Source organism: Chrysemys picta, chromosome 4 (genome assembly GCF_011386835.1).
Source record: "Chrysemys picta bellii isolate R12L10 chromosome 4, ASM1138683v2, whole genome shotgun sequence".
Taxonomy (NCBI): domain Eukaryota; kingdom Metazoa; phylum Chordata; order Testudines; family Emydidae; genus Chrysemys; species Chrysemys picta.
The window spans coordinates 80,296,350-80,322,346 of NC_088794.1; the positions used below are offsets into that span (position 1 = coordinate 80,296,350).

Below are 25,997 nucleotides of genomic sequence, written 5' to 3' on the forward strand. Positions count from 1 at the left end.
AAAAGTTAGTGGAATTCAAGTTATCAGACTCTGGGTGTGTTAATCTAGGGGGCTTGCGTGTCTACACTTATTTGTAAACTCCAGGTTCGGAATTATTGAACTGACAGTCCCAACCTGGGCCTCCAATGTCTACACTGTATTATGTGTGCCCAAGTCTAGCCACCATATCCCAGACGTTCAGTGCCCTCCCAGAATGTGGCCACTCTAGCCCTTTGTTCATGTTGCAGTGTGGGAAAATTTTTGTCCAGAGGACAAAGAAAGTTAGTGTGTGTGGAAGTGTGAGATACTTGTGCCTTGGGAGTCTGCCAAGATTTCACTGGGGCTGCATTTATACTGCAAAGCAGTAGAGCTTGAACCCTAAATTGTGGTTTGACTCAGGCTCAGGCCCTCCACCTCCGTGAGGCCTTGGGATCCTGGATTCGTATGTAGATGGAAGGGGGTTTAGGCTTGAGCCTGAGTTTGAACCCTGGGTTTACACTGAAGTGTAGGCTTGTTCAGTGAGGTCAACTGAAATGTATATGAAACAAAGATTCTGTTTTCATGTTACTGTCTTTCATAATGAAGTCAAAATTGAGAATATATAAGACAGAAGCAGCATTGTTTGAGTGGGATTAGAAGTTTCCATGATATGTTAGTGTTTAGATTACTAGAGTATGAATATTGGCTTCATATCTGGGCTTGTCTACACTGGCAATTTGCAGCACTGCAACTTTCTCGCTCAGGGGTGTGAAAAAACACCTCCCTGAGCGCAGCAAGTTTCAGCGCTGTAAAGCGCCAGTGTAGACAGTGCCCCAGTGCTGGGAGCTATGCCCTTCGTGGAGGTGGGTTTTTTTTGAGCGCTGGGAGAGCTGTCTCCCAGTGCGCTGCCGCGACCACACAAGCCACGTTAAAGTGCTGCCACAGCAGCGCTTTAGCATTGTTTGTGTAGACTAGCCCTCGGAGAACAATGCTGAAGTACTGCATTCAAAAATTAGGTTTAATCAATTAACAGATTCTCTATTAATTTTTAAATGCTGCCAATGGGGGGAGATTTCACAGGTCTGAAGAATGTGAAAACAACTTGTGGAACAGTTTGCTATGGTGAATCCCCGTGTAATGAGCCTTTGAATAGACAGAGAAAGCAAAACACAAACCCTTTCAAAAGGCAGATAAGCTTTGTCAAAAACATGCACTGCTTAATGTACTAAGATTGTCATTAATGAGATTTCTCCTGCACTCATATTCGTGCTCCCCCCTACCCCCAAGCTATTGAAGCTCTTTGACAGAGTGCCTTCAATGAGTTCGCAAGTTGCTGCTCGTGTTGGTTACTGCTGCCATCTACTGTCCTGACACAGCAATTGCTGATTTAGGAGTGGTGTTAATTTGTCCATTTCAGTGTATTTCACTTTCTAGGGCTCTCTTCTGCTACAAATTGTGTGTGTGTGTGTGCTGTTTTTTCTTCACAGAAATTACAAGATTGGCAGAACCACGGTGGTGGCCTATGAACAACTAGTAGTCTGGAGAGCTTGTTGCAGATGTTTTGGGTGGGGAGGAAAGTAGGCCTCTCCTAAAGGCAGTGGGGAAACTGGCACGTTTAGTCTTTGAAAAACTGTAAACAGTTTTCATGTAGGATGTTGCCAGGGTTTGGGATGTGTCCCTTGGCTTTTCATTTAATTCACGTGAGTTACGCAATTGTACCTCTGCACACTTGGTACAGTTCTGTCCAGGAGAAGGGTCTTTGGGATGAGAAGGATTAAAATGCAAGTTAAAAATAATTGGGAATATTCTTTTAACAACATTTTTAAAAGTAAAGAATAACGGTGTCTTCTACAGTTAGTCGTGAGTTTTGCCTAAGTGTTTGTACTGCATTCCTTATAGAGGGTGCTGGGTTACCAGCTGTTCCTTGTCTTCGTGCACTCTAATGGACTAGTTCAAGGGCTGCTTTTCTCCTCTGTATTTAAAAATAGAAATTGAGTGAGAATTACAATGATTAGCTTATATTTAAACATTAAGTTTGCTTACCTGCTTCTGATCCGAATAAATTAATCTTAAACTGCATTAAAACACTGGAGAATGATTGATTGTAACTTGGGAATGGAAGGCTCAACATGTGAAGGTGGATGAGTTCTACAAATTATGTATCATTATGTGAAGAGAGGGCATTTGACTGTGGATTTAGTGGCAGTAGATTGAGTGCTTGCCTCAGTCTCTGGTTTACATGGCCCATGCCAACACAAACTGTCTTGCGCATAGCATGTTGAGGCTAACTTGTTTTACATGCAAAATGGTCTAACTATGCATGCTGCAAATTTCAAAAGGGGAAAGCTATATATTGGGAATAACCACCTCACTTACAGGAATGTTTCCTGTGTTGTACTATAAAGCTTAGGAGAAATCTGGTAGGACATGTGGAAGATGACAATTACCATTTATATGGTCAAAAAGAATTCCAAAAATTATATTTAAGTGTCTTATGTGTTCACCCTCACACTGTCCACTAGTACATGTGAGTGTGTGTACAATGTAGTAAATGTGACACGCCACAAGGGCATAAAGGTCACACAGTTATAAAACATCTGAATGTGGCATTGTTAACTTTGAAATGAGACTGCTCATTGCAAGTCATCAAAGCTTCAGAACTGGAATGACAGCAGAAACAAGTAAAACTTGTTGTTCTTTGTTTCAGTCAACAATGTGGGAATTTCATACACTTACCCTGAATATTTTCTTGATGTTCCAGACCTGGATAATGTAAGTGTTGCTATGTTTAACTTAACTCTTCTGCAGTTTTCTTACCTTAATAGTAAACTTGTTTTAGATTTCTGTGCAGAATGGAATGCTTGTTAAATGGGGTAGCCTGGATGTAGTTGTAAGAAATACAACTTCAAGGCTAACAGGCTTACACACACAAGATTGGGAAATTCAAAGAGCTGATAGAAGCTTAGCCTTTTTTAGATACTTGCATATTTTTTGTTCTTCCAGAACAAAAAAATTGCACTTATCCATTTGCAATTACATGTAAAAAATGTAACTGAGCTAAAGTTGCTATGGGATCCATATCTGAATTTCATGGCTATTGGGTATGATCTCAACTTAATGTTACTCTTTTTTGCACTCTTTTCCTTGTTTTTTAAAGTGAGTGAAGGCAGTGAAAGCGAGTGATCCATTTGAAAAAATACAGAATATTTGCAGATGTTAAACTTGTGTGGACATGAGTTTTTATGACCGCTTTAAATACTGTTTTTCAAATTGCCAGGGTTCATACTTCAGTGAGTACTAAATACATACTAAATTAGAACATGATAAACAAAACTGAATGCAAAGTTTCATGCTTCAAAATATACATATTTTTTAGAAATCTGTCCATCCTTTGTTCAATTCTCATGGTCTGATAATTCAAACAGGTTAATGGACGTATTCGTTCTTTTGGGTTCACAGTTAAATAAGCTTGAACATCTTCAGTTCGTTGAAAGTGTTGTAATGTATCGTCATCTAATGACTAAAAAACTTGTCAGTAAGTGATCTAAAAGACGAAGCAATATACACCTCTACCTCGATATAACGCTGTCCTCGGGAGCCAAAAAATCTTATCGCGTTATAGGTGAAACCGTGTTATAGCTGAAACCGCGTTATATTCAACTTGCTTTGATCCACCGGAGTTCCCCGCCCCCCCCCCCCCCCCCGGAGCACTGCTTTACCGCGTTATATCCGAATTTGTGTTATATTGGGTAGCGTTATATCGAGGTAGTGGTGTATAGGCAAATGATAGCCATTTAAAAGTATGTAATATATTAAAAGCAATCATAATTTAATGTTGTTCAGTGGTCAGCATGTCCAGGAAGCCAGAATTTACACAACCGGAGAGTGTATAAGTATGTGATAGTATAAGGAAGTGTGTCACAACTGTGATATATATGCACAGTTTGCATTAATAGAATTCATAAACAGGTAAAAATAATCCAGTAAAACAGTTGCGGTACTAGTCCACTCATTTTTTATTCTTCCAAGTTGTTTCTTTAACACTGGAAGCAATTGCAGATTTTCTTAACCATAATTTTTCCTACCCTATTACTGCCTCTCTGCATCCTCTTCTATTGAAGCAGGTGTGAATAGGTATTGACCACAGGAAAGTAGTCTTCAGAGCACACAATCTGAAATGAGGATAAATGTTAGTTCACAATCCAGAATGCCAAATTATCCCACTTACCTTTTTAATGTAAATCAGGTGCTCACTCTACATTACATAGGTAATTAAGCAGACTTACTGTATATACAACTAAATACACTGCCTGCATGTTTGTGGTGAGATATATTTCAATATCTAAGTGACTGACAGCCTAGACCCTTGTCAGTCTGGGTGTATACCTGATTCTGACAGAGATAAGGGGTAGTGAGGTTGCTAGATTTCCTGCTGGAGATGGAGTTTTTGCTGTAGTGCATGTGGCTTTTTTAAATTGTTATGACACTTAGAGCCCTGGACAGTTTAATATTTATCAAAATAATTTTTTCGATAAATCTGTTTTTTTCCTGCAGACAATCAATAAAATGATAAACATTAACATCATGTCTGTTTGCAAGGTAAGTGTCCTCTTACTGATATTTGCACTTAAAACTCTTAAGTATTCTAAAACAATAAACAATGTTGATTCACTTGCTACCAGTAAATTGCTTTCACTTCCTTTGAGCTATGCAGTTTCTCTCCTCCTTTTTAATCTCTCAAGAATTGCTACGTTTAGTGTGCACTCTCCTACCTGCTCACCAGACTGTTCTCCAATTATGTTGCATAGAAAACAACTTAATATAAATGATACACAAATGTTGCTATAAAAGAGTAAGATGTGTACTTAAAACAAAACCTCATGATCTTTCACATTCATAATCCTGTCTTTCTCATGTCCTTGCACTTATCTCTCATCCCTTGCTGTCCTAGACTGAAAGCTTCTCTGGGCAGAGAAGTCCTTCATTTTTTTTTTTTATAAGGTTCCATGTGCACTTACGGCACAACAGTTAAATATTGTATTCACTATGTGAAATAAACAAGTAGGAAACTACTTGCTGTTGTGGATTATTGTACAAGGAGTCTGTTAACTTTTGGAATGCCATTTTTGAAATTATTTCTCTCCCCTTCAATGGTATCTTGAATTTTTTTGATAGTTCAATTACTTTTTCTTTTGGAAGAAATCAATCTGAATTCAGCCTTAAGTGCAAGAGCATAAATGTTTTCTTGTTTGTTAAAACCAAGTCTGTGGTGTGGGACAGTGAGCAGGGGAAGAGGATGTGACATTTTTTCTTTACCCAGGTATGCTAAATATATCAGAATTTTAATAGGAGATGGAGATGATACCAGCTTCTCTATTGCTTAGGAAATCCATGTTGGTAAGTTGAGGAAGCATGCTGGAACAAATATGTTACTACTCAACACTAAGATCCTATTTGCTTTTATGCATATAGGATGGAAGAAAACTTGAAACTCTTCTGACAGCTAAGGATTAACTTTTTGTCTCCTGTTGAAACCAAAACTGGGTGAATTTAGTTGGAGTTGTGGCTGCATGGATAGGATTTACCTTGTAAATGAGAATTTTGGTTTTCTTTTAACACATTGAAATTCATCCAACGTGCTGCCAAGGGGCTTAGTCTGAAGTTGTCTGATTTCTATCCAAAAAGATACAGAAGCTGGAAAAGAACAAAACAATACTTCTGTAAGAATTCCCTTCTCTACAACGCTTCATGTGCTACTTGTTCCAAAGCTAGAAGTTGCTTAATTTACCATAGTTGTAGTTACTCCAGCAACTGCCTTTTCCCACTGGCCTGACTGGTATTGTACCTGTGGTTTTGCACATTGTTGTCCCCAGCAAGCACCACCATTCTTCTGTCAGATGGGCTGGATCATGGCCCACAGAGACTTGTTGCTTTCCTGCAAGATTTCCATTTGTGAGAATCCAGATTCTGATTGACAGCTTTACCTAGGAAAGATTTTCAACAAAGATCACTCAGCTGAGCTAATATACAGAATTAATGCCTACAACACATGTGTGTAAAACTTTGTGTAAAGTATCCAGGGACCTCTCAGCTAGAGCTAAAATGTACCTCGGGTAAGGGGCAGGGGGACTTCAGTTTCTCCTGATGTGTGACATCCTCACTACACCAGAAGAGGGAGCCCACTATTCAGTGATTGAAGACTTGGGGACTGCTCTAGTTTGTTCAACAGTTCAGATTTTCCTATATTTTAGCAGCCTTTCTCTGCAGTTGCTGTAATTAATATTTTCTCTTTCCCTAAAGCCCTGCCTCGGACCTGGTGTGAGACATCAGATAAATCGTTTTACCTTTTTAAACTTCACTTTCCTGGTCTATAAAATGAAGATGACACTTACCCTTCTTTTCTAAAGTGCTTTGAGATGTATAGATAAGTGCTATGTAAGATCTAAATTCTATTACTATTAATAGTAAAGACTAGTTCTTGGCTTCCCTCAACATACCCTATATCTGTATTAAGAAGAGAGTGGTATAAAGCTCACACTAAAGTAGTCTTTATATTTTCCCTTGCATTAATGCATTAAAGGTACCAGTTAGCTTTAACTTGATGAGTCTTAAGGCCGTCAGCTGGAAATAATACTTAGCACTTCAGTAGTTCTTTCCATCTTCAAAGGGTTAACATTAACTTATATAAAGGAGTGTTCAGGGCGTTAATTATACCCATTTTAGCAATGAGACTGAGTTGGACTGGTCAAGGCCACAAAAGGAGACCGTTCAGATCTAGGATGAGAAATTAGCTGTTCCTCTCTTCCAGTCCAACTCTGCGTCTCCATGCAAATACAATCTTAAAAATCAGTGGTGGAAAGAAAACAAATAATATTCCCTGTGGGGCAAGGATGATATCTTGCTTTGTTTGGAAAGCACGTAGCTCACTTAAAATTTTACTGTAATATTTAAAAATGTATAGGTATCAATGTGTCAAGCTGGGAAGAAGGTGTCTGTTGGCATTAAGAGTACACTCGTAACACCTTACTGAAGAGCGGAAAGAGAGTAGATTATATTATAAATTCTGAATAAAAGTTAGGACAGGAAAATGATATAAAACAGAATTAGAGAGAATAGAAACATAGGCAGACAATAATCCAAAATACAGATATTCCACAGGAGTGAGAAACCTGTGGAACAGGAATGACATCCCCCATCATGTTGTAAATTCATGTTTAAAATAGCCCAGGGCAGCCAAAGACTGCATGTTTGTGAGAGTGTGTGTGTGTGTGTAGTAATATGTCACAGAGAAGAGGCGATGGTCCTTCTTTGGCTCTGGGGGGAACCACATTTAGGAAATTGTGTTTGGATGGCTGCACCATGTTACCAGAAAGATGTTGATAAATTGAACGTAATCCAGAGGAGAGCAACAAAAAGTTCAGATGCCAGAGCAATTAACGTATGAGGAAAGATCAAGAGCTACATATGTAATATCTTGGCTAGGATTATTAATGTATGACATAATTTATTACTGATATTTGTAAGTAAACAAATATTTAAAGTTGTAAACACCAAAAAGGGGGAGAGTAAATACATTGCAGAGGATAGAAAAATTCAGGTTGCAGATACTCCCTAGATAGAACACTCATGGGAAAATATTATACATGAATTAGGAAGTGGGAAATCAACTATTTAAATTGTGGAGAGGGGGAAACCAGAGATGGCTATTAGAACTTTAAACACAGGAAACAGATCAGGAGAGAAGGGTAGCAGTAGTAGAGAGATGTTTTCTGTCAGTGTTGAAGAAAGCATTTAAGACTTTCTTCCAGCTGCAGATATATTCTGTCCAAATTTAGGAGAGTCCGTAGTTCCATGACTTTTGATAGCTCTGAGAGGTAGTGACAAATGAGTCCCACTGATTTTTTGGGAGTTGAACAGTGCATCTCATCAGTTGAGCAATCTTGTTACATCTGGTCACATCGGATCGAAACATTGTTGGGAATTGGTCCTGCTTTGAGCAGGGGGTTGGACTAGATGACCTCCTGAGGTCCCTTCCAACCCTATGATTCTATGATCTTTCTCAGTTCAGTCTGGGATCTTTCCCCTTTGAGCTCGCCCTCAAAAAGTTTGAGTTCTTGAATAAGGAAACTTTTGTCCTGCTAGATCCTAGAAACAAATTCTGCTCAAAAGATAAATAACTTGAACGGAAGAGGCTTGAAACATGATGTGATTCAGTCATAGTGTCTGCCTTCATATGCACTGTCTCTGTGTCTGGGTTACAGACCTTTCCTTATACTTGAATTGGTGACTGTTTTCACAGATCTGATAGGCCAGTTTTGTCCAACCTGGAGTAGAAAAATTATCAAAGGATTTTTGCATATAAAACCCCACATTTAAAAAGTTGTAATTTTAGACAGATTTCACTGAATAGCTTGTAAAAGTTAATTCTTGTGAAGCATGGATGTAATTCCCATTCCATTTTAAAGCGAGTTGTCCACATGTAGAAGGGGCATAGACACTGTCCCAGTGTTTTTCAATTTTTTGATACCCAGGACTAACCTTCCTAAACTGTGTCAGGGAGATGTCAGGGACCGGCGCTGGTCCATGGACCAGTCATAGAGAAACACTGCACTAACAGTTTACATGTTATAGTCTCTGGTATGGATTGTGTATGGACAGTAACAATGTGTGTAATTTCATGGGCAAGCTAATGATAAAAGGGAAGGGAGGTGTAATTTGATTCGTAAAAATCTACAGAATCATAATTTCAGTGGTGTGCCCCTGGGTGGCATGTCAAAGGGGACTCACTCCCCCCCCCCCCACCTCCCTATCCCCCATAGCCTAGCTTCCAGTTCCAAGTCCTCTGATTGGTGGAAATTTTGATAATACAGTGTTGTCAGAAAGGGTCAAGTTGGGTATCATTCAAAACCTTTCCTCTTATGAACACAAGGTACCAAACATGACAACTCTTGAACAATTATGTAGATATATAAGAAAAATTTTAAAAATCAGCTTTGTGATGTCATGTCATGCGTCTGACGAAGTGAGTATTCACCCACGAAAGCTTGTGCTCCAATACATCTGTTAGTCTTAAAGGTGCCACAGGATTCTCTGTTGCTTTTTACAAGTCTCTGCTGTGCATTTGGTTTAGACGAAGCCCTAGAACATGAACACAGAGCAACGAAAGTCGTCGGGGAGGGAGATTGATGGGCATAACACAACATCCAAATGCTCTTTCCTGGGTTTTCCTGACAACCCCAGAAGTCCATTGAATTTTGAATGAAATATTAATCATGGCTGGGATGACTTCCCCAGAAATAACCAAGCATTAGCTAGATTCATTAGGTGGTGATAAATGCCAAGTAGGGGCAAATTTAAAGGTAGAGAATGAGTTTACTTGCACTGACAATCCATTTAGGTATGATGGACCGGAGCTCATTAATATCATGATGAAAGCAGTGTTCAGTGATGAGATAGCTAAAGATGTCAGTCAAATGGATACTTTGGGTCATGACTCATATAAAGCCTTCAAACCCCAAAGAATTATCCAAGGCACCACCCATCTATGGGCTCCAATCAAGAAGAACAGACTAAAGCTGTTCTCAAATGCAAAAGAAAAAAGTCAGTCATGGTGGCAGGTGCTGTTACAGAGCTAACTGCAGGCAAATCATTGTTTGTGTGTCTCCTGGTCGTTGTCCAGATCTCTGCATGATATTGATCTGTGTGAGACTTTGGGGAAAATACGAGTTCTACCATGATCAGTGTTTGAATGTGACAGAACAATGCATATGTACCAAGCAAAAAGCATCTTGCGTGGTCTTCCTAAGCCAGCACCTAGTGACAATGTAACTGGTACCTTATGCCACAGAGGCCTTTCAGAGTAGCAATCATAGATGTTGTGGCTGAGCTACAATCTCTCGACAAACCAGAAACTGTTAATACCTGCCAAGATTTGGCTGAATACTTCGTTATGAGGCTACAGAGAAAATGGTGGACTGATGACAAAGTCCACCTGAGGATTGATACTATGCAGAGATAGCAATTAAAAATATTAACAGAAAAAAGAGATTCCATGGTATTGCACCTGTCCAGTACAAAATCATTGACTCCACAGACCTCTCCAATGTCACAGTGAGGAAGCTGCTGTCTTATACTCGCACAAAGGATGAGTTAACTTCATACCTTGCAGGAAAAATGCTCCAGCATGTGAAGAAATGCTCTAAAATTTTTGTTGTTGCATGCCGTAATGAAGCTGTTGCCTGGCAGTGCTCAGTGGAGTTTCTTCATAGTTCCCGTGAGGAGGTTGACACTAAATTTATCTTGTATGCCATTAGAGAGGTGCTGTTAAACTTTAGATTTTTGCACAAGACACAGATGTTCTAGTGCTCTGTGAGATGCTACCCAAGTTTTCCACAAGATTCTTTTTTGTGCCTGCTGCTGGGGAACAGAATCTCTATATATCCCTCAGAGATGTGTTCCTATCACTCAAACTATTAAAAGCCGCCCCACTGCTGGATTTCCACACCCTTTGAGGATGTGATGCTACTGGAATGTTGCCTGTAGAAGACCAATTTATCTTATTGGAATGTATTTGATTCAGTCTCTGAAGACTCTTCTTGCTCTGAAGGTGAGATGGTCACTGATGTGGTCATAAATACACTGGAGGCTTTCATATGCTGAGTTTACCATTTGAAGACTAACATTACGACACTTGCAGAGTTGTGTTGGTGGATGTCTCCCAAGAAGCGGATGAATGGAGAAAAATTGCTACTGACAAGGGGTGCATTTATACTTGTTATCAAGAGGGCAAATTACCAAGCAATGGACTGGCTCTGAGATAATAGAATACATCCAAAACTACTCTTCCTTATTTGGCATGGGTGGGTTTTGGAGGATGGACTGATCTCTCCAGTTGTGTGAAATACTACACACTTCTGAATCAATCCTTCAGCTAATCAAATGTTTGTGTGCAAAGACCAGATGCTCATCACCCTGCAAATGTCTGGCCAGCAGCCTGCCTTGTATACAGATGCATGAGTGCAGCTTGCATGAGGATCAGTGTGACAATGTGTCTATCGGGGCTGTACATGGAGAGGACACTTATGATGACTTTGATGAATAAATGTTTTCTGTCCATGTCAAGGCTAACTTCCCTAGGATGACCAAATATGTCTTTTATGTAAGCCGTGCATTCTTTTGTTACAGTAATATTAAAAAATGTTGATTTTTAAACACTTTCTCAAATACCTATCTAAATAATTGTTCTAGGTTTGTCATGTTTGGTTCTATTGTGCTTGTGGGAGAAAGGACTTTTGAATGATACTGAATTTGATCCATTTCCAACAACATTATATTATCCAAATTTCCACCAACTGGAGGACCTGGATCTGGGAGCATAGGGTGCAGCGAGTTGTCTCTCCCTCCCCCCCCCCTCCGTCCCCCCCACGCCGCAGAGGGTGACACCATTGAAATTAGGATTCTATACACTTTTACAAATCGAATGACACTGCCCTTACCATTCTGTCATTAACTTGCCCATGGAATGAGATTTTACTACATTATGCTCCCAAACTATAAACTGTTCCTCTGGTTTGATCCAATGGTCTTGCTGCTTCATCTCCCTGCAGAGCATTTGAACCATAAACCACATTCTAGTGGCAGACACTTCTTTCTTTGTTCTCTGAAAATAAAGGAGATGTACAACATCTTACACCACAGGAAACTATTTCAGTAGTCTCTTCAGAAACTTGTATTACTACTAGCTTATTGTAACTTTGTCCCAGACCTGTGTATGTGAAATCCAAGGAAAAGCTGTCTTAACTGTAGGGGAATATAAAATTCTTTTGAGTGCTCTAGCTTCATCCTTCTGATTACACACGAAAGAGATGGGTAAGCGCCTTAAATTCCAGAGCAGCACTTGTCTTGAAAGCTAGGAGAATGAATTCTAGCCCAGCAGCAGTTTCCCCATATTTAACATGACTCTAGATGCAGAATTCTAGTATTAGAAGCAAGATGGCCACAGCAACATAAACCTTGTACATTTTAACATTTGTGTGCACCATAGTTTAACTTTTACACTAAGGTTCCCTACTGCTTATTTTAACGGATGAGAAAATTTTAAGTGGAAGGTTTTCTAAACTTTGAGACTGATTTCCCTGAACAAACTAGGACCCTTTCCTAAGCAATGCTCCTGGACAACTGCTGCATGTCAATGGTAAGTATTTATCTTCCAGGTTTGAAGTGGGGTGGGAATACAACTTTAAATGATAATTAAGAGGGGGAGAACTGGATATTTCTGGTGAATAACTACTGGAGAGTCATTAAAGTGGTAGTTAAGCTTCATGCTGGTGCTATTCTTAATGAATAGGAGCATTAAATTTAGTGCCTATTTTAAAACATAAAATAAAGGTAACTTGCTTATTACATAGTTGCATATTCCAGTTTTTTTCTGAAACAACTGGAATAGGAGCTGCAGTTTCCCTCGATTTGATAATCAGTTGGCATGGTTCTGAAGTTCAGTATCTTTGCAGTGGAACATTGAATTGGTGGTAGAATGTGAGAAGAGGCATGCTGCTTATGTACTTCAAGAGACTGTATTAGTGTTTACATTCACTCCAAACTGCAGTGACAATTTTTGTGTATCAGAAGGTGATAACTGGCTTGACAATAAATGAATAAATGCCCTCCAGTGAATTGTAATGTTAAGGGAATCAGGGTATTGGGGAAGTGTGTGTGTGTGTGTGTGTGTGTGTGTGTACACATAAGCCCAGTGATGGTACTGTTGTGAGATTTCCAAACACATGAGAAACTGTTAGTGCACAGGCAATGAAGCACCCATTAGTGGTGTACCAAAACATGTAAAACTTTACAATTTGGAAACTTTCTGCAGCAAAAAGGCTGTCCTGAACACTCCCTTTATGGAAATACTAGGAATTGTCCATACTAACTAAAATGAATAACATGTTTCATTTAATGTGTTAGCACTTTATATACAGGCAGTTGCCAGTGCTTGGCCACTTGGCCTGAAGTTACCGACATTTAGAGAAGAAGGCAAGAGCAGTAGTGGCATCCCAGTGGAAACCAGCAGTTTATCCATAAAATCACTATCTGAATGAAAAATCACAAGTTCTCTCAGTAACCACCAATAGGGGAGACACTGCAAAGATGATGAGGGCTTTCTGTAAATCATAACACATTTTTGGTATCGTATTGCCTCTTTATCAGTTTAACTTTTTTGGCATTCTTTTCTCCAAGATCTGATGTCTTGTCCCCACTGCGTTCTAATCCATAGATACTAGATCTTTTGCAGGTTTTAAAGTTATTAAAAACAAAATGCCCTGTTCCTCAACTGGTTATCTATAAATAGCCAGTCACTAATAATGAATTGCCTTCTGATTTCCATATTGGGTGCCTGTATCCTGTCCCTAAACTTGTGCCATAACTCTCACTGGTTTTACAGTCTCTTAATTTGTGTAATTTAAGTACTGAATAGATACAGTTGCATGTTTTTCAGGACTGGGTTTGTAATATCACTGTTAACCTGCAGTGATGTAACATTCACTATGTAATATATCTGACTGTCTTTAGTCACCCCATCTCACTCCTGAACAGTAATGAATAAGAAAAGCTTGATCATTTTAATATTAAGGAAAGAATTACTGTTTGTACTAATGCTGCACATATAGGGGCATGGGAAAGTTAATTATACATGCCTAAACATAAGATTTTTCTTTGAGTGCTGGTAGCTATGCATATTCCGCATGTGAGTTAGAGTTTGTCTTAGTATAGTTAGTACAATTTAGTTTCTCCCTGCAGACAGACTATGCAAAGAGTCCTAGGGTTTAAAAACTTCTCCCGGCCCCACTCCTTGTCTGTGAGTGACAAGCACCAATGTTGCTTTTATTGTCTGGGGGAGGCATGTATCTCAACTAAGTTTGGCATTTGCTGCTAGTTTGCCCCATGAACCCACTAAGCACAAGAGCTCTGGCTGAGGAAACATCTTATGGAGAAGGCTGAGACCTCAGTCAAACCCAGCCAGGGAGACCCCTCCACCGTACATGGGCCTCTACTGGCGAGCAGTGCTCTCCAAGCACAAGCTCAGGAGCCAAGCCAGAGCTGCTAAGCCCAAGGAGTCATCAATCAGGGCTTCTCTTGAAGGTTAGGGGCACTCTCATAAGCATAAGGACTAATATCCTTCCAGGTCTGTTTCAAAAAGGAGGGATCCCTCCCTGACTCCATCCAAGTTGGATGAGTCCTCACACACAGGTCCTAAGGACTTAATGGCCTACTTTAAAAACCTCCTATCATGAGGGCAAGGTGTGAAAGAGAACATATCTGCCGATCCCGATGTCAGCTCCAATTCATAAGCCTAAAGATCAGCATCTACCAACACCATCTAAGAGCTCGCTATCAGACTCTTCAGTGGTACCCACCTATCAAGATAATACTTAGTCTTGCCATGAGTGCAGGGGACTGAACTAGATGACCTCTCAAGGTCCCCTCCAGTCTTACAATTCTATCTCCATAAGGACCTATTGTTCACGGTGACTGCCGATCCACCATACCCTTGGTACTGACTACTAGAATGCACGGAACTTTGGGATTAACTGAAACCTACACCTCACCAGGATATATCTTCACCCTTCCTTATCCTCAGTCCCTTCTTTTTTGGGGTCCAGAGACATTCTGACACTAAAGGAAACTATCTTGAAACTACCTGTTCTCCTTCTTGATCCAGAGGCAGGAACTTTTTCCCACTGATACGGACTGCTCTGCCGGTCGAGCAGAAACTGGCCTTTTCTTTGAAGGAGTTGGAGGATCCAGATGATTCTTCACTCCCCCATAAGGAGATGAGTTTGGACAGAGAGTCAAGGACATCTGGGGTCTATCTGCCACACAAATATGACTGCCACGTGACCTGATGCTGTGGGCTCCCCCTCAACCAGTCAAGCCTTCATATTGGCCCTACTCGTGCCCATGGTATTGCTACATTAGACATTCCAGATCCATCCATAAGTCCTATGGTACCTCTTCTACATGACATCTACCTGTTCGACTGGAGTATGGGGGAGAGGAGATCGATCCAGAGATACCGATGGATGTTTCATCATCCTCCCCAGATAAGGCAATTCCCCATCTTCACCTTCCCTGTCTGGCGACCACAGGCAATATCAGAGTGGCGAGGTCCTCCTCCAGATTCCGCTAGAGGAGGACCAGGATTCTAAGCATCATCTCCCTGAGATTTTGCAATCTTCTGATCTCAATAGGGTGGCCCTTCCAGTAAACGAGGCCATCATGGAACCATCGAGGGTAGTCTGGTACACTCTGGCCTCCTGTGCCCCCACCCCAAAAAGGGCTGATATGTGCGATTTTTGTATCAGCCAAAGGAGCAGAGTTTCTTTTCACACACCCAGCACCCAACTCCCTAGTGGTGCAAGCAGCCACTGAAAAGTCTGTTATAGCATCCCAAGGCAACAACAACTTGACCTCTTAGGGAGGAAGGCATTTTCTTTTACAAGTCTTCAGTTCTGTATTGCTAGCTAGCAAGTTTTGTTAGCAAAATAGCATTTCAACGATTACTTGAAAAATTTTAACTTCAAGGACCAACTCCATCAAGAGGACAGGGCCCAATTTCAGGCTCTCGTTGAGGATGGCAAACTGGTGGCCAGAGTGGATGCCACTGACATTATGTCTAGAGGGATAGCCACAGGAGTGGTCATGAGGCATGAATCTTGGCTGCACATCTCGGGGTTCCCCAGGAAGGCTCAACATACCATAGAGGACTTGCCTTTTGATGGGTCTAAGTTATTTAACAAGAAGACTGATGTCTCTAAGCTCATTGAAGGATTCTAAGACAGCCCTCCACTATGTGGGCACTTACAGCCTGGCCTCGAAGAGAGAACACCATAAACAGGTGTGTTAGCCAAGACCACCTTCCCAACCGTTCTACCACCAGCGCTCATTTGAACCACCACACAAACACTAGAGGGTACAAAGGCCTACTATACAGTTCTTTTTACCACATCTGTAACTACTTAACCCCTGGATGGTGGATTGGGTTGTTTTTGATGGCACAACTGAGACCTGCTTAACTCTATTGATGCCATCCACTACTACCCTCCCACCCCCAAAATTTGGTAGCTGCTTCACCCTCTTTGCCCACAATTGGAGGATCATCACAACAGACCAAGTGGGTACTAGTAATCTTCCACTGCAGCTACTCTGTAGAGTTCCTTCCCCACACTCCCAGCTCCTCAGGGACCACTATCATGAGCAGATTTTCTCGTGCAGTGAAGGCTGTAGAATAAGTGCCACCTCAGTAACAAGGCAGTTGTTCATATTTCATAGTCTCCAAGAAAAATAGAGGATGGAGATTCATTCTTGACCCTCAGCAATTAAACATTTTTATTCACAAATCAGAATTCCAAATTGTTATGCTGGCATCAGTAATCCCCTCCATAAAGGAGGGAATGCTGTTCACAGCTCTTGGCATGAAAGACTCATTCTTTCATATGAGGATTCATCCATTCCAGGTTTCTGATGGAACAAAAACATCACTGTTCAGAATACTCCTAGTCGGGTTAGCAACAGCACCAAGGGCCTTCATGAAGGTCATCTCAATGGTGGCAGTCCAAATGAGACATTGCAACTACACAGTCTTTCGGTATCTAGTTGACTGGCTCATAATGGGTTACTCTAGTCAGAAGGTACATTCGATGACTGTTCTTGCTCCATCTTCTGGCAGCCTTGGGAATCTGTGTCAACAAAGAAAAGTCCACTTTGATTCCTACTAGAACTATATAGACTTTTATAGGAGTGACCCTAGATTCAATCTCAGCATGGGCCCACCTCCCTATGGAAATATTCCAAGCCATGAACAATGTGATAAGAAAGTTACTTTTCAGACCATGAAACTTTGTCAAGGGCTGCCTTTCCTTAATAGGCTACATGGCATCATGCACTTATGTAATACCATTCACCAGTCTTCACTTCCATTGCCTACAGGCCTGGCTCTGGTCCATCTACTGTCCAGACAGAGACCACATAAACACTAGAGTAAGAATTCCCACCAAAGTCGCATGTTCTTTTGTCCGATGGTTGAACCTGGAACAAGTACATGTGGGAGTTCCTTTCATCACACCCACACCTGATGTGACCTTGTCCGACATAAGACTTATTGGCCGGGAATCCCACTTGGAAAACCATGCCCTCCAATGCGCGTGGACTCCTTATGAGACCAGGATGCATATCAACCTGTTGGAACTTAGAGCAGTCCGTCTACCCTGTAATGCATTCCTTCCACTTATTTCATCTCACCATGTCCAAATAATATCAGACAACATGACACTCACATAAACAGGGTGGAGCAAAATCTCTTCCTCTTTGCCTAGAAGAAGTCAATTTATGGAATTGATGTGTCAAATCACAACTCTCTTAGCTACATATCTACCAGGTGCACGGGATTGTTTAATGAATATTCTCAGCAGGCGGTTCTCCTATTCACGAAGGATAAGTCTATCAATGGCTATTAGCCAGGATGGGCAGAGGTGGTGTCCCTAGCCTGTTTGCTAGAAGCTGGGAATGGGTGATGGGAGATGGATCACTTGATGATTACCTGTTCTGTTCATTCCCTCTGAAGCACCTGGCATTGGCCACTGTCAGAAGACAGGATACTGGGCTAGATTGACCTTTGGTCTAACCCAGTATGGCCGTTCTTATGTTCTTAAGTGGGAGATAACACAATTCCATCCTGAACAAGATCCTCACATGGTGAGGGATACCATCCTGGAATCTGTTCAGATCCCAAACAAACAAGAAGTTTATTCTATTCTGCTCTAGGGCCGCTCTGAACTGCAGTTCCAGGGGCAAATGCTCTTCTATTATCCTGGACAGGTCATCTCAGATATGCTTTTACTCCCATCTGTCTGCTACCACAAGCTCTGTGGAAGATTTGCTCTGACACAGCTTGGCATTCTCATAGCACCCAACTGATGACTCAAACAGTTCTGGTTTCTGGACCTTCTGCAAATGTCAATTCCTCCTCCCATCAGCATCTGACCCTTCCAGTATCTACTAGCTCAGGAGAATGGCAAGATCTGACATCCCAACCCAGGCTTCCTTCACGTCGTGGCCTGGTGTTTGAATGAGCATCAGATCTTAGAACATTCATGCTCAGAAACCATTCAGTCTATTCAGACTATCTCCTGTCCATGAAAACATCAGGGTTTTCTATTAGTTCCCTGCAGGCCCATCTAGCAGCAGTCAGTGCCTTCCATCCTCCAGTAGAGGGACACTCCATTTTTACTCACCTAACAATAACTAGATTCCTGAAAGTCCTACCTAGGACCTTCCCACCGGTGGTGAAACCTGAACCACAATGGGACCTCAACCTCATACAATAAGTATTTATCACACCATCACTTGAACTACCGGCTCCATAGTCTATGTCCCATCTTTACATGAATGTAGCCTTTTTAGTTGCCATCACATTGACCAGAAGGATCAGTGAAGTGGGAGCACTCCTGGTAGATATGCTGTACACCATTTTTCATAAGGAGGTTTCCCTTCACCTTCACCTGAAATTCATCCCTAAAGTAATTTGAATTTACTGGGATTCTTCCCAAAAACCTCATGCTTCCTGTTAGAGTAGACTTCACTCTTTCAACATCAGACAAGGTCTGGCGTTATACCTGCAAAGGACAATGTGGATTAGAAAATCACCAAGGCAATTTGTTGCTACAATGGAATGATGGCAAGGCTAGGCATTATCTGCTCAGAGACTAAGTGTATCTCTAGCTGCGTCATTTTGATATCAAGTGGCGTGTATTTCTCTCCCAGGTGGGGTGAGAGCCCATTCCACTAGAACACAAACAACCTTAATAGCATCTCTACGAGCAATACCTAGTAGATATCTGGAGCTCCATCCATATGTTCACAAAGCAATAGGCATTAGTTCAAGCCTCCTCTGCAGATGCAGCTGTTGGGACTGCAGTACTACAGGCATCTATACCAATTGCATCCTTCCACCCCCTCTTGTTTAAATATTGCTTATCAATCACTCACATGTGGAATACACACAGGGACCAGCACTCAAAGAAAGGAAGGTTACTTACCTGTAACTGGATGTTCTTCAAGATGTGTGGTCCCTGTCTCTGTTCCACTATCCACCCGCCTTTCCCTCTGCTTTGGATCCTTCTGATTAGCAGTAAGAGGAACTTGAGGCATCGGTCTGTATCGCTGTATGTACCATTGGTTCAGAGTACAAGAAGAACAACTGCTGAGGTGTGGACCAATTGACGTTACTTGCTAGAAATCGCGGATCTCAGGTGCATGTGCACATGCATAACCAAATGTGGAATACAGATAGAGACCAGACATCTTGAAGAACCTCCATAAGTTACAGGGAACCTCCATATTTTCCATGTGTGCAATATACTAAACTAACTGAAGGCACTTCGCACCACAGATTTCAGTTAAATCTGAGGCCTGATGTCATTATTTACTTGGGAGGGATGAAGGTTAACCCCCCACTTCCAAGGCAATTTAATTCCATTTACACTGCGCTTAGAGGATGGTATCTCCAGTTTGTGGAAGGGTTTCCTGTACTGATATTTTCTGCAGGAATGAGATGAGGAAATTACAGTGGGGTGGTTAGAGAGGAGGTTAGACTGCTCCAGAATGAAATATTAGTGCAGCACCTATTTAAGACTCTGTGGCTTGGGCTCTGGGAGGGTGTACTAAAAGATGGCTAATCAGGTTTCTGACAACATACAACCACTGTGCAAAAGACTCCGCTAGAGGGCTTTGGACAGAACGAACATCACAGATGCCAGGGGGCAGGTCTATACGCCTTTGGACCCAGCCTCTCTGCTGCTGCCATCTTGATTTCCTTTCTTTGAGTGGTAAAGGCCATGTTTCCTACCAACCCTAGGGGTCACATGGCATCAGATAGAAACTGCTCATGCCATGTAATAGAAGAGTCTACTTTGGCTTTATATGAACTTGTGTAACTGAAACTTGGCTGTTCCGTTTTGTGACTGTTGGCTTTTTCTTCCCTCTTTGTAGGGAAGTTTTTTGTTTGTTTTTGTTTTGCTTTTTAGAGCAGAATATAGCTCAAACTCACCATACGAGTATGTGAGAGCTAACGCAGTGGTAAGATTGTATGCTCTTTGGGTCAGGGTGTACATCTTTTTACTCCGTGTTTGTATAGCGCCTAGAGCAGGAGTTCTTAAACTAGGGATCTGGACCCCTCAGGGGGTCACGAGGTTATTACATGGGGGGTCGCGAGCTGTCAGCCTCACCCCAAACCCTGCTTTGCCTCCAGCATTTATAAAGGTGTTAAATATATAAAAAATTGTTTTTAATTTATAAGGGGGTCACACGCAGAGGATTGCTATGTGAAAGGGGTCACCCATACAAAAGTTTGAGAAGCACTGGCCTAGTGGTATGTCTAGGGATAGCTATGCAGGCATAACTCAGTAATGTAGGGCTGGTCCACACTAACCCCCCACTTCGAACTAAGATACGCAACTTCAGCTACGTGAATAACATAGCTGAAGTCGAAGTATCTTAGTTCGAACTTACCGCGGGTCCACACGCGGCAGGCAGTCTCCCCCGTCGACTCCGCGTACTCCACTCGCGGAGCAGGAGTACCAGCGTTGACGGCGAGCACTTCCGGGATCGATCCCAGAAGATCGATTGCTTACCGCCGGACCCGGAGGTAAGTATAGATGTACCCGTAGACATAACCTGCGCCGACAAAAGGGTTTTTTTCATCGATGTAATAACACCACTTCCCTGAATTATGGTAGCTACGTCAACTAGAAGCATTCTTAGTAACTTTTAAGTATAGACAAGGTCTAGCACAATTGGGCCCTGGTCCATGGCTGGTGCTCTCAGGTGCTACAATAATACAAATAATACTTCAGAATTAATATTAAGATATGAAGTTGTTTTAAAAATTGTTATAGAAGCACAAAGGTGTCTTGAAATGGAGTTATTCTACACTTTTATAATTTATCTACACAGATTCACCACCACCACTATTGCCACCCTGCAAAAGTCATTCTTGTAAAACTATCAAGATAAATTGGATTCACTGGGAAGCATTGTTTTGGGGCTATTTTATATTACCCCTCCAGAAATCTTGTTGGAACACGAGAATGCTATACAATGTAAGGGGTATGAAGATCATTGGCAGTTGCTGTTTGTAGGCGTTGGCATAAATGGCTGATCAGATATTGAACTGATACTATTGGGGATGGTACCTTGAACTTGGCACAGGCATGAACGCTGACCTAACAGCTTTTCTAGCTCTAATTACTAAAATGCATGATATCTGGTATTTTGGCTAAGAGTTATTCATTGATGAGTTAAACTTAGTTTTTTTTTTTTTTAAAGGCTGATCACTAGCTCTTTAAGTACAGTCTGGTGCTTGTTTTCCTTAAAACTTTTCAGGGGTAGGGGGGTGTGTGTGTGTGTGTGTGTGTGTGTGTGTGTATGAACCAAGGAAAAGTCCTTGATTAAAAACATGAATTATAATTATAGAGCTGTTTTTAAATAATTTTGCAAGATATTTGGATAGCATAACCATATATTTTTCCACCTCCTATAACAATTGGAAATAAACAGACCCTCATACCAATCTCCCTAATCAGAGCCAATCCTTGCCAAAAAGTACATAGACACAAAAATCTGTCCAGAGCTTGATGTTTTTTCTAAAATTAGCACTCTAGGCTTTAAGGGGGATTTCTGAGGTAGTTTGGAAATTGAGTCAGATCTTGTGTTTGGAGATGATGGCCTACCAAAGTCATTGTTGAGGTAACTTATCTCAGGGCATTGGGATAGCTTATTCATAGTTTCCAAGGCCAGAGGATCCATTGTCATCATCTGGTCTGACCTCCTGTATAACACAGGTCAGAGAATTTCACTGAAAATTCCTAGCATGTGTCTTTGAGAGAAACATCCCATCTTGATTTTAAAATTGCCAGTGATGGAGAATCCACCACCATCCTTGATAAACTGTTTTACCTTCACGATTAAAAATTTCCTCCTTATTTCCAGTCTGAATTCGTCTAGCTTCAACTTCCAGCCATTGGATCGTGTTCTACCTTAGTCTGCTAGATTGAAGAGCCCATTATGAAATATTTGTTCCCCACGTAGGTACTTAGACTGTAATCAAGTCACCCCATAACCTTCTCTTTGTTAGATTCAAAGGACTCAATCTATTTAATTTATCACTATATGGCTTGTTTTCTAATCCTTTAATTCTTGGGGCTCTTCTCTGAACACACTCATTTATCAACATCCATCTTGAATTGTGAATACCAGAACTGAACTTAACATAAACATAAACACCACCCTATACCGGAAACCCACTGACCGCTATACTTACCTACATGCTTCCAGCTTCCATCCAGGACACACCACATGATCCATTGTCTACAGCCAAGCTGTAAGATACAACCGTATTTGCTCCAATCCCTCAGACAGAGATAAACACCTACAAGATCTCTATCAAGCATTCCTAAAACTACAATACCCACCTGCTGAAGTGAAAAAACAGATTGACAGAGCCAGAAGAGTACCCAGAAGCCACCTACTACAGGACAGGCCCAACAAAGAAAATAACAGAACACCTCTAGCCGCCACCTTCAGCCCCCAACTGAAACCTCTCCAGTGCATCGTCAAAGATCTACAACCTATCCTGAAAGATGATCCCTCACTCTCACAGATCTTGGGAGACAGACCAGTCCTCGCTTACAGACAGCCTCCCAACCTTAAGCAAATACTCACCAGCAACCGCACACCATACAACAAAAAACACTAACCCAGGAACCTATCCTTGCAACAAAGCCCGATGCCAGCTCTGTCCACATATCTATTCAAGTGACACCATCATAGGACCTAACCACATCAGCCACACCATCAGGGGCTCGTTCACCTGCACAGCTACGAACATGATATATGCCATCATGTGCCAGCAATGCCCCTCTGCCATGTATATTGGCCAAACTGGACAGTCTCTATGCAAAAGAATAAATGGACACAAATCTGACATCAGGACTCATGTCATTAAAAAACCAGTGGGAGAACACTTCAACCTCTCTAATCACTCAGTGACAGACTTGAAGGTGTCAGTTTTGCAACAAAAAAACTTCAAAAACAGACTCCATAGAGAGACTGCTGAACTCAAATTAATACCCAAATTAAACACAATTAACTTGGGTCTAAACAGAGACTGGGAATGGTTGGGTCATTACACTACACTAATTGAATTTTTTTCCCCCATGTTAAATTGTCCTCACACCTTCTATGGGTCATCTCGATTATCACTTCAAAGTTTTTTCTTCTGCTGCTACTGATAGCTCATCTCAATTGATTGGCCTCTTACAATTGGTATGCATACTTCCACCTTTTCATGTTCTCTGTATGTATAAATATCTTCTGTCTGTGTGTTTCACTCTGTGCATCTGAAGAAGTGAGCTGTAGCCCACGAAAGCTTATGCTGAAATAAATTTGTTAGTCTCTAAGGTGCCACAAGTACTCCTGTTCTTTCTTTAGAAGTGAACTCAGTATTTCAGCAGAGGTCACACCAGCGCCAAGTACAGAGGTAAAATAACATCTCTACTCCTACTTGAGATTCCCCTGTTTATGCATCCAAGGATTGCCTTAGCCCTTTAGGCCACAGCATCGCACTTGGAACTCATGTTCAGCTGATTATCCACTACAACCCTCAAGTCTTTTTCAAAGTTACTGCATCCCAAGATAGAGTCCCCCATCCTGTTAGCATAGCCTAAATACATATAGATTTAGCAGTATTAAAACACGTAGTATTTGCAGTTTACCAAGCAATCCAGAATGAGTGATCTGTACTTTTCGTTATTTACCACTCCCCCAATTTTTATGTCCTCTGCAAACTTTATTAATGATGATTTTGTTTTATTCCAGGTCATTGTTAAATAGCATAGGGTCAAGAACTTATCCCTGCAAGACCTCACTAGAAACGCATCCATTCAATGTGATTTCCCATTTACAGTTATCTTTTAAAATGTAACAGTCAGCATTTAATGTGTACCAGGTTAATTTTATACAGACGCTCCGCGGGTTATGCAAACCCGACTTATGCAAATTTGCACTTACGGAAAAAGTTCCGTAAGCTAGAAAGTTGTTGGTGGGTTTTTTTTTTTTTTTTTGCGTAATAGTTGGGTATACATTCCTGACTTACGCAAAATTTGAGTTTCGCAAGGCGTTCCGGAACGGAACACTCGTGTAAGTTGGGGAGTGTTTGTATTGTTCTAGCTCTTTAAGCAAAATGTTGTCCAGTACCAAATCAGATGCCTTACAGAAGTTTAAGTATATTACATCAACAGTATTACCTTCTCAATCAATCTTGCAATCTCATCAAAAAAATAAATCAAGTTAGTCTAACAGGATCTATTTTCGATAAATCCATGTTGATTGGTATTAATTATATTACTCCTTTTATTCTTTATTAATTGAGTCCCTCATCCGCTGCACCATTATTTTTCCCAGGATTGATGTCACTTACAGGTCTGTAATTACCCAGATCATCCCCTTTATCCTTTTTAAATATTGGCACAACATTAGCTTTCTTCCAGTCTTATGGAACTTCCCCAGTGTTCCAAGTTTTATTAAAAATCAACATTAGTGGCCCAGCACATTCCTCAGACAACTCTTATAAAACTCTTGGAAGTAGGTTACTGGGAGTTGCTGATTTAAATGCCTCCCTGTTAATAAGTGCTGTTTAGCTCCTGAGATATTAGTGGAATAGAAAGAGTGTGATCATATATGACATGACAATATCATCCTTTTTTCCTCAAATACAGAGAGCAATATTTATTTAACACTTGCATTTTCTACATTATTATTGACAATTCTACCATTTCCATCTAGTAATGGACCAATACCATTGTTAGGATTCCTTCCTATTGTCCTTAACTCTGCTGGCCATAGATTTCTCCTTGTGTTCCTTTGCTTCCCATTTCAACTTTCTGCAATTCCTAGCTTCTGATTTATATTCATTACTATCAACTTCCTTTCCCATATATATATATATATATATATCTGCTTTAACTTCCTCTCTAACCCAGGTGGCTTTTTAATCAATACCGCCTTCTTCCGCAATTGTGGCTTTTTGGGCATCTAGTAAAGTGGTCTTAAACAATTCCAATAATCATTATTCCTATTCTTGATTAAATTCTTCCTTCCATCTTAATTGGCTGTAATTGTTTTCAGCTTGTGAAATTGGCCCTTTTAAAGCACCACATATATATCTTGCTCGTCTGGACTTGAGTCTGTTTGTACCTTTATAAAAGCTTGCATGACTACTGCCCCCATGTGGATATAGGTTGTGTACATGGTGTGAAAAAGTTGTATTTCCAGCTGGATTGTGTTAAGAAAAAATTTCTTTGCTTGAATGGTCCTGAATATTTCCTACATGTAACTTGATGATCTCATTCTGTTGTTAAAGGAGCTGTAGTTTAAAAACAAAAACCACACATGCAAACTAGGACTGCTCTGAACTTCTTCACTAGAACAATAACCTATAACTTGTGCCTGTGTACATATATTGCATATAATATTCTCACATTCGTACTAGAAGACTTTGTTCAAACAATACTTGGCCTGGGTCAGGAGTGAAATCTGATTAACCTCTTTACCTCCATCTGGTTTCTAGTAGGAATTATTTTCTATTACAGATGGCATAGTCTCTTCAGAAGAGAATGTGTTCTTTAATAAGTGGGATTCAGCTCAATAGCAAGCTGCGTTGGAAGAGCTGCTTACCAAAGTTAGAAGAGTACCTGTGTACACTACCATTAACTCTGGCTAGTGCTTCTCTTACTGTACTGATGTTACCAGTGCAGATGAATTCACCAGATTCACTGCACATAACTTCTTGACACTGCCAAGTTACACTGAATAAAAATAAACTGCCTATGCAAAATATAGTCTTCAGTTTCCCTAGAGTGACTTGGATGGAGGTTGGGTGGAGGGCAGTCAGCTACCTCTGGGAGGGAAGGATTCCCTCACTCTGTATC

General features: G+C 40.9%; 1 protein-coding gene across 2 annotated transcripts in view; it reads left to right on the forward strand.

Annotated features, from left to right (window-relative positions):
* HSD17B12 (hydroxysteroid 17-beta dehydrogenase 12) overlaps positions 1-25,997 on the forward strand; it is a 253,973-nt gene that overhangs the window by 193,339 nt on the left and 34,637 nt on the right. For both annotated transcript variants that reach the window (XM_065592787.1, XM_005286751.5), the window contains 2 exons: positions 2,666-2,730; positions 4,513-4,557. In XM_065592787.1, the coding sequence (XP_065448859.1) occupies positions 2,666-2,730; positions 4,513-4,557 (110 nt within the window). The remainder of the gene's footprint in view (positions 1-2,665; positions 2,731-4,512; positions 4,558-25,997) is intronic.